General features: G+C 34.0%; 2 protein-coding genes across 2 annotated transcripts; both read left to right on the forward strand.

Moving 5' to 3' along the window:
• The first annotated feature begins 2,530 nt into the window (after nt 1-2,530).
• Nucleotides 2,531-4,172, forward strand: LOC132178651 (peptide methionine sulfoxide reductase B5). The gene is made up of 3 exons (XM_059591131.2): nt 2,531-2,873; nt 3,611-3,770; nt 3,866-4,172. The coding sequence occupies exons 1-3, from the start codon at nt 2,536-2,538 to the stop codon at nt 4,052-4,054; spliced, it is 687 nt and encodes a 228-aa protein (XP_059447114.2). The 5' UTR covers nt 2,531-2,535; the 3' UTR covers nt 4,055-4,172.
• Nucleotides 4,173-5,195: 1,023 nt separating this feature from the next.
• LOC132177839 (peptide methionine sulfoxide reductase B5) lies at nt 5,196-7,616 on the forward strand. The gene is made up of 3 exons (XM_059590308.2): nt 5,196-5,592; nt 6,979-7,135; nt 7,220-7,616. Exons 1-3 carry the CDS (start codon nt 5,267-5,269, stop codon nt 7,382-7,384), a joined length of 648 nt encoding a protein of 215 aa, XP_059446291.2. The 5' UTR covers nt 5,196-5,266; the 3' UTR covers nt 7,385-7,616.
• Nucleotides 7,617-8,975: the final 1,359 nt, after the last annotated feature.

An 8,975-nucleotide genomic window follows, 5' to 3' on the forward strand; every position in this document is an offset into this window, starting at 1 on the left:
TGAATTATATATATATATATATATATATAATATATATATATATATATATATATTAGAGAGAGAGAGAGAGAGATTTGACTGAAAAGTTCAAAGTTGGGTAGGTTGAAAATGGTTTGGTGCGAAAGAATTGACTAAGGCAAAAGCATGTTCAATGTGAGACGCGTTCTGTCCACACGCCCACCGGCACCGGCCATCAGTGCTGACGCTCAATTTGTCCTCCATGTTTCCTTTTTCATTTTCTCGGGAAAAAAAAAATGCCAAGTCAAATTCATATGAAAGTCAAAACTTGCTATCCAATGGGATTGGGGCACGACGAATAATCAACGTATTATAAAGGAGAAACAGAAAGAAAAAAGAGCGGAATACAATGATTTCACTATATGCTAACATTACCCTATTTGCATGATTTGTTTAAACTTAGACACGTTCGTCAATTGGAGACCTATTGTATAAATTAGAGGCATTATCTAAGAATTCTAATATTTTTAAAATATATTAATTTATAAGTGTTTATTTTTCTGTCGGAAGATGTTCGAAAACACTAGTTTTTTTACATAATAGAAATAGCTAGATTTTTTTTTTAAACATTAGTTGGGTGTACATGTAGATGAGGATGCATTATGTTTTTACTAATCGCATGGCGGTTATTATTCGTTATCCACATTTTAGGTAATAGGCTTATTTTAGGATGCGTTTGAAATTGTGCAAAACGTAAAGCGTTTAGCATAACGATTTAAAAAACACTTAATCTAAAATAGAAAAAAAAAAAAAAAAAAAATTGCGATTTCTAATTTTCTATAAGTAGACTAGAGGTGCATATTTAAAAAAATGCGAATTTAAACCAAAATCTTAATTTCGCATAACAAATATTTGATAAAAAATTATTTTTTAACATGTTTTACCAAATGTCATTGCGATTTTAAAAAGTAGCGATTTCAAAAAAGTAATTTCTAAAAACGTAATTTTTAAAATCGTACTTATTGAAACCGCAATCCCAAACGGACATAGTCTCTTAAGCTTTACTTGGGTCTTTATTACAACCTATTTTAAATGATTTTGAAAATAATTAGACTAATTTTTATTGTTTTGTACTTGTTTAATTTTTTTTAAGCCCCAATGTTTTGAAAATATATTAATCTTATAGTACTCTTGCCTTGCCTTTTTACCCAATTGAAAAGAATAAATTGTGAAGAAGAAAACAACTTAAAAACAATGTAAACATAACATATAGTTAATCCAAAACAATGTTGTTTTTGTCTCTCTTTCTTTTTTTTTTAATTTCTTTTTTTTTTCTATGAATGACCTAATACTTATTGACGTGACATTGTATTGGAGTAAAGTGGCAAATTAACCTATTTTACGTTTGGGCAAAACCTAAGAATTGTATACTTAAAAATTAAAATTGAAAACTCATATTAAATTCAAGGAAAAAAATGCAAAATCAGTCCATGTGATTTACCCGATTTGCAATTAACTTATTATGGCATCAAAATGAACTTAAAGGTCCTTGATGTATGCCAAAAAAATAATTTAGTCCCTACAGTCAAATTCTGTTCATTGACTTAATATATTTTGATAGCGTGAAACGTTAGAGCCAATAAAATTGTGATACTTTTTCTATTTAAATAATTGTCACACTAACAGAATATGTTAAATTAGTGGATGAAATTTGACTGTATGGACTAAATTATTTTTTTGGCATACCTCAAATATCTTTGAGCTCATTTTGATACCATATGAAGCTAATTATAAATTAGGTAAAACAATGACTAATTTTACATTTTTTCTTAAATTCAAAAAGATGAAAATTGAAGGCTAGATATGTTTCTCTCTTTTTTAAATCAACCATTAGGTTTGTTATATATATGGGTTAAATACTCTATACCCCCTAGGATTTCCTAACTTTATTTTTTCTCCCCTATGGTTTCATTTTTATCACAGGAGGTCCATGTGGTTTGATAAGTGACCAAATTAGTCCATTCGTTAGTTGACCGTTAGGACTGACATGTGGACCAATCAGACGTCGACACGTGGCACATATTTAATTTGTTAAATTTTTTTTTTAAAATTTTTTTAAAAATGTACTTTTTTTAAAAAAATTAAAAAAAAGGGGAAAAAAGTTGGGGGTGGCTCGGGCCACCTCCTTGGCCATTTGCTCGGCCACCCCCAATTTTTTTTCCCTTTTTTTTTTTAAAAAAAAAAATATAAAAAAAAAAATACATTTTTTTTTATTTAAAAAAAAAATATACATTTTTTTTTAAAATTAAATATGTGCCACGTGTCGACGTCTGATTGGTCCACGTGTCAGTCCTAACGGTCAACTAACAGATGGACTAATTTGGTCACTTATCAAAACCACAGAGACCTCCTGTGATAAAAATGAAACCACAGGGAGAAAAAAATAAAGTTGAGAAACCTTATGGGGTAAGAAGTATTTAACCCTATATATATTTATTTATTTATTTTTGATTCACTAAAAATACACTTCTCCGAGTCTAAAAAAAAAAAAAAAAAAAAAAAAAAAAATTCTTTCGGATGGCCCTCCAAATTCGAAGAGCAGTGCTCTTCTCACCCTCCAAAACCCTAATCCTAAACCCCACAACCAAACACACTTTGTCGAAGCTCCTGCCTCCACCAAACACTGCACCCACCTATCTCTTCGGGACTCTCTTCAGACCCTTTGCACCCAAACCCATAATTACTGTTCCTAATTCTGCAAATGGGTTTGGTGGATTATTTCACCAGAGTAACCGCAGCTTTTGTGGTGGGGATGTAGCGATGGCTGCACCTGGGTCGGTCCAGAAATCGGACGAGGAGTGGCAGATCATCCTCTCGCCCGGGCAGTATCGGGTTCTGCGGCAAAAGGTCAGAGAGTAAGTGAGATTCTTATACTCAAAAGCTTTTGCAGAGATTAGTGGTTTAGTAATTTGATTGAATGTTCGTCTAGAATGGGTTTTGGTTAATTTCTCCGTAGCGTTTCAATTTGAAGACTTAGTGGCAAAAGTCGGGATTGGGAGTTTGAAATTCTTTACTATATTTGTGATAATATTGATGTCTTTGAGAAATGAAATCATTTGGGTTGATATGTATGAGAAAGTTCATGGTAGACTTGGGGGTATTGATGAATTTGGTGGGTCTTTTGTTGTTGTTCTTTTAAGGTTTGATGTGCCTGTTTGCTAGGTAGTTGTTCCTTTAGTTGGATTCATAAGACACCAAATTGGGAAACTATATTGGAATGTGAGTGTAATTGTTTTGTTATCGGTAATTTTGCACTTTTCAGTAACTTGTTACTAATCAGAAAAGCAATCAAAAGTTTGATATGCACCTTATATGAATAAGAGATTTGTTGTTTGGATTATCAGCTGATTACTTTTACTAAGGAATTCAGTAAAGGATTAGAGGACAAGAATCCATCCTATCATCCTTAAAAAAACCAAAATCTGCCTTTGATGCATTGGCAATCTGCTCCAACAACTTGGGAACGTGTTCTGGTTACAAAGATAACATGCATCCCAGGATGGTTTCTGTCGAATATCTCACAAAGAAATCAGAGTGCTGTCATTTTTTCAAATATTTATACATAGTTTGATAATGTTTGGGTGCCATACAGGACTGCACGCAGCGGAGAATATACCGATTGGTTCCGTTTTGATGGAGTTTATCAATGTGTAGGATGTGGAAACCCTCTCTATAGTTCCACAGCCAAATTCGTTGCTAAAACTGGTTGGCCGGCTTTCTATGAAGGTCTCCCTGGAGCCATAACTCGCAATGTAGCATCCAACCTCTTGTTTTCTCTTCTGTTAATCTAAATATCTTCCAAATATTCATTTTGCTCAGTTTATTGACAAGATCTTGATATAATCAGATGGACCCAGATGGGGTGAGGACGGAGATCGCATGTGCAGCTTGTGGTGGGCATCTAGGCCATGTTTTTAAAGGTGAAGGTTTTCAGACACCCACGGATGAACACCATTGTGTCAGTAGTATCACACTCAAATTCATTCCAGCAAATCCTGACCGTTTCCAGGAAATGTTCCCATATTGGAGTCCATAGAACGTTCCTTCATATGTATCTTAGGTTCGTTGGTTTCAACGGAAAATGTTGTTAAACTCCTTCAGTTTGATATTTCTTAATGAGATTTCGACAAGTTTCTTTTTCCAAAAAAAGAAAAGAAATAGAGTTATGTTAGTTTCAATGGAAAATGTTTTTAATTTTCACGGAAATAGCGGAAAACATTTTCTTAAAAAACGATTTCTTGTAAAACATTTTTTTAGTGTTTGGCGCATATGGAAAATTGTTATACATACTTTATTTTCATTCAATCATATTAAACTTTAAATTACTAAAATGTTTCCACCAGGTCCTAGCAGGGACTTGGTCGGGTCCTATGAGTTCCGAGGGGTTCCGGGTGCGTCTCGACCAAGTTTTCTGGTGGTGTCCCATATACATCTTTTTCTTTTCTTAATATTTACAATTTTTAATGCAATAAAAAAATACAAAAAAAAAAAAAAAAAAAAAGAAGAAGAAAAATAATTGGTGTTAATAATTTGTCTATATTTTCTTACAAATTCAATAGATTAATCATTAAATTTGTGGGGTTCACATAAGTCCACAAATCTAATGTGAAATTGAGAAAATATATAAAAAAAATTGACAATAATCAATTTTTTCGAAAAAAAATTGCACACTCAAACATAAGAGTGAAAAGGTGATTACCATTGGCGGTTATAGCCAATAATTACTAACCGCAATCAGTTAGGCTGACAGTAAAATCTTTTTTTTTTTTTTTTTTGTAACATGTCAACAAAAGGGAAGGGAAAGGGAGGATTCGAACTAGTGATCTTCGCTTCGTTAGGTGTAGTCCTTAATCGATTGAGCTATCCCTTGGAGACGTCGGTTAGTAAAATCGGATAAGCACTAATTGCACCACTAATTGATTTTTAAAAGGAAAAGAGAGAAGAAAGAAATGAGGAAAAAAATAAAAATGATGTTGTTTTTACGATAATACATTACTGACGTCATTTTTAGAGTTTTATATATATATTTTTAATATATTTAGATACAAAAATAACATTCTTTCATGCGATTTTTCTAAATTCTAAAATCACTAACTGCATTGCAAGGGGTTAACGATTTGACCATGTTTATATATATATATATATATATATATATATAAACGGTTATCCAGATTTGCGCTGCGTAGGGAAAATAGCTTGCGCATTATCCAAAAAAACAAACACTTCTCCGAGCCTCCAGTTCTTTCGGATGGCGTCTCAAATTCCAAGAACATTCCCTCTGTCTTCCTCCAAAACCATAATCCTGAACCCCACGACCAAATACAGTTTCTCGAAGCTCCTGTCTCCACCCACCTCTCTCTTCAGGACTCATTTCAGACCCTTAGCTCCCAAACCCATAATTACTGTTCCTATTTCTGCAACTGGGTTTGGTGGATCATTTCACCAGAGTAAGCGCAGCTTTCGTGGTGGGGTTGTAGCCATGGCTGCACCTGGGTCGGTCCAGAAATCGGAGGAGGAGTGGCAGGTCATCCTCTCGCCCGAGCAGTTTCGGATTCTGCGCCAAAAGGGCACAGAGTAAGTGAGATTCTTATACTCAAAAGCTTTTGCAGAGATTAGTGGCTTAGTAATTTGATTGAATGTTGGAAAAGTATGGGTTTTGGGTGATTTCTCTGTAGTGTTTCGATTTGAAGACTTAATGTATCATTTATGTATGGATTAGGAGTGGTTTTTAAAAAAATTTGCCATTTTAAAACCTAATAAATCTGCATTTTCAAAGTAAATGGTTGTTTTTTAAACACGCACCACAGACAATTTTTAAAAGCTAGTAATTAACTGCATTTTTTAAAATTGCGTTTTCAAATTGCAAATCAAACCGACTCTTAGTGGCAAAAATTGGGATTGGGGGTTGGAAGTTGTTTAGTATATTTGTGACAATGTTGGGGTCTTTGAGAAATGAAATCGTTTGGGTTGATATGTGTGAGAAAGTTTCACGGTAGACTTGGGGGTGTTGATGAATGTGGTTGCAGTATCTTGGTCATGCGTACATGTCTTTTGTTGTTGTCCCTTTAAAAGGTTTGATGCGCCTGTTTGCTAGGTAGTTGTTCCTTTAGTTGGATTCAGAGGACACCAAATTGGGAAATTATATTGGAATGTTAGTGTAATTGTTCTGTTATTGGTAACTTTGTGCTTTTCAATAACTTTTTACTTATCAGAAAAAAAGCAATCATAATTTTGATACACGCCTTATATGAATAAATGAATAAGAGATTTGTTGTTTGGAGCTGTTATTCTCCTTAGGAAGGCATGGCTTTATTAAAAGATGCAACTTAATAATTATATCCACCAAGACATTTGGTAGGCTGAGGATGATGGTTTCTCATCCCATGCATAACCACTTAAGCTTTTGGTTTATGGATGTGATTAATGCCTCAGGCAAAATGAAAGGTTGATGGTTGTAGAGGTGTGAATCACATTGCACCACATTGGAAACTTGCCTCTCTAAAGTGAGAGCCTTAGAGAATGTAGCCTTTCAAGGCTCTGGCTATTTTCTATGGGTGGTGCGTCCTTAATTGTAAATTCTGGTTCAGATACAAAAGCCTAGGCAAATTGTCATTTCAAGTAAAAAAGAAAAAAAGAAGAAAGAGAAGAATCAGATTTTTTATGGCACTTCAGATGTTCTGAATTGGTTAGGCTGCTAGCGTTATCATCTGATTACTTTTATGAAGGAATTCAGTGGAGGATTAGAGAACAATAATCCACCCTATCATCCCTGAAAAACCGAAATCTGCCTTTTACCATTGGCAATCTGCTCCAACTTGGGAACGTGTTTTGGTTACAAAGATAAGACGCATCCCAGGATGGTTTCTGATGAATATCTTAGAAAGAAATCTGACTGCCGTCCTTTTTTTAAAAATTTATGCATAGTTCTTCGCAGTTTGATAATGTTTGGGTGCCATTCAGGTATCCAGGCACAGGAGAATATGACAAGTTCTTTGATGAGGGAGTTTATCAATGTGCAGGATGTGGAACCCCTCTCTATAGGTCCACAACCAAATTCAATTCTGGCTGTGGTTGGCCGGCTTTCTATGACGGTCTCCCTGGAGCCATAAATCGCAATGTAGCATCCATCCTCTAGTTTTCTCTTTTGTTAATCTAAATATTCATTTTGTTCAATTTATTGACAAGATCTTAATATAATCAGACGGACCCAGATGGGATGAGGACGGAGATCACATGTGCAACTTGTGGTGGGCATCTAGGTCATGTTTTTAAAGGTGAAGGTTTTCCAACACCCACGGATGAGCGCCATTGTGTCAATAGTATCTCACTCAAATTCAGCCCAGCAAATTCTGATCCTTCCAAGTGAAGTCTACTATAATGTAATGTCCTAAGTATAATCTGTGTTAAAATTGGTCATCATGTGATGTTAATAAAAGGCTGATACTGCCATTTTTGAGTTAAATGCCACCATAGTTCCTTCATATGCATCTTAGAGTTCGTTTGTTGTCCTGTTTCAAGTGCCTTATTGTATTTAAGTAGATCGTGCAGATATTTTGTTCAGGTTCTTGCCATATAAATAGAGAAGGCTTTACATGCTTTATGGGGGAAGATTTCTTTTTTTTTTTTTTGGTTTCTGTTGCAACCTCTTTTGTTATTGGGCCAGATTTTTCAACTCTAATCATTTAATTTTGTGTTGCGTTCGTGTCGGATTCGCGAGTCGTGTCAAAAATTGTGGGTCCCAATTCTCAGTTAGTTGCAGAAATTTCCATATAACTGAGACCACACAGCATGTTCAATTTCTCAAACTTCAGAACAGATGCAAACTAGGATGCCCTCTTCCGTTTTGGAGAAAACTACTAGTAAATAGTATGGAATCTGCTATCTCACAGATCATTATAATGATCTTCCTTTTAGTTTTGTTTTGGTTATGCTAAGCTACATGAGCATCCTAGATAATGATCCTTTTAGTTTTGTTTTGGTTATGCTAAGCTACATGAGCATCCTAGATAATGATATTGTGATGTCTCTTCCCTCTGTTTTTTCGACCTAAAGGAATCACTCTTGAGAATGTTTTTGTCCGAATTGGGCAGGAATAATTTTTTCAATCTAGTCTATTAAACTGACTTAAATTGTATGTAATTTTCAAGTGTATTTTGAATACATGTTAATTTAATAGACTGAATTAGGAAAAATAAAAAAAAAAATAAAAAATAAAAAATTCTTTCAAGAAGGAAAATTTCTCTCGTGGTATTAGTATTTCAATGAATAACAAGACCCAAACTGTTATTGGATCGATATTTCTATTTCCTTCCTTTTATTGCCTGACAAAAATGGATTTTGCGGCCAAGATTTTGTTTAATATCAGTAAAGTTGAGGTGATCATGAAGGGCCACAGACCTCCATAGATCTGGACACAAATGGTTCATGGGCATAGAGCCATGGAAGTCACCTCCATGGAGAGTGGAGAGAGATTACTTGAGAGAGGAGGAAAGGTAGAGGAGATTAGAGAGGGAATTGTTTTTTTTAAAAAAAAAAAAAAATCATTTTAAAAATTGATGGAATATCTGACAAAAGTTCTAAATTAAAAATGAGTTATAATTCAGGTCTTAACTTTAAAATTTTGAAAACTCAGGTCTTAAAATTTAAATGATCCAAAGCAATGTTTGATACATTTTCTCTTAGGATAATACTAGACACTCTTAACACTTTTTTCCAAATTTATTTTTTCAAATGATCTGGTCTATTCAAAAAATAAGTAGATTTATATTTTTTTTCTTAAATGAATGTGGGGCTCAGATCATTTGGGAAAAGGGAATTTGGGAAAAAATATTGAGATGCCTAGCAACCTTAAAAAAAAAATAAAAAATAAGAAGATAAAATTGACCATTTTGAGGGGATCAAACTTCTAATTGATAACTTTGAAAGGATCAACCTCCAAATGTTGCATAAAGTCACTG

Source organism: Corylus avellana, chromosome 4 (genome assembly GCF_965113065.1).
Source record: "Corylus avellana chromosome 4, dhCorAvel1.hap1.2, whole genome shotgun sequence".
NCBI lineage: Eukaryota > Viridiplantae > Streptophyta > Magnoliopsida > Fagales > Betulaceae > Corylus > Corylus avellana.

Coding starts and splice junctions, on each gene's coding strand:
- LOC132178651 (XM_059591131.2), top strand. CDS start 2,536: ATGGCCCTCCAAATTCGAAGAGCAGTGCTCTTCTCACCCTCCAAAACC. Junction 2,874..3,610: donor CTGCGGCAAAAGGTCAGAGA/GTAAGTGAGATT, acceptor GGTGCCATACAG/GACTGCACGCAGCGGAGAAT. Junction 3,771..3,865: donor CTGGAGCCATAACTCGCAAT/GTAGCATCCAAC, acceptor TGATATAATCAG/ATGGACCCAGATGGGGTGAG.
- LOC132177839 (XM_059590308.2), top strand. CDS start 5,267: ATGGCGTCTCAAATTCCAAGAACATTCCCTCTGTCTTCCTCCAAAACC. Junction 5,593..6,978: donor CTGCGCCAAAAGGGCACAGA/GTAAGTGAGATT, acceptor GGTGCCATTCAG/GTATCCAGGCACAGGAGAAT. Junction 7,136..7,219: donor CTGGAGCCATAAATCGCAAT/GTAGCATCCATC, acceptor TAATATAATCAG/ACGGACCCAGATGGGATGAG.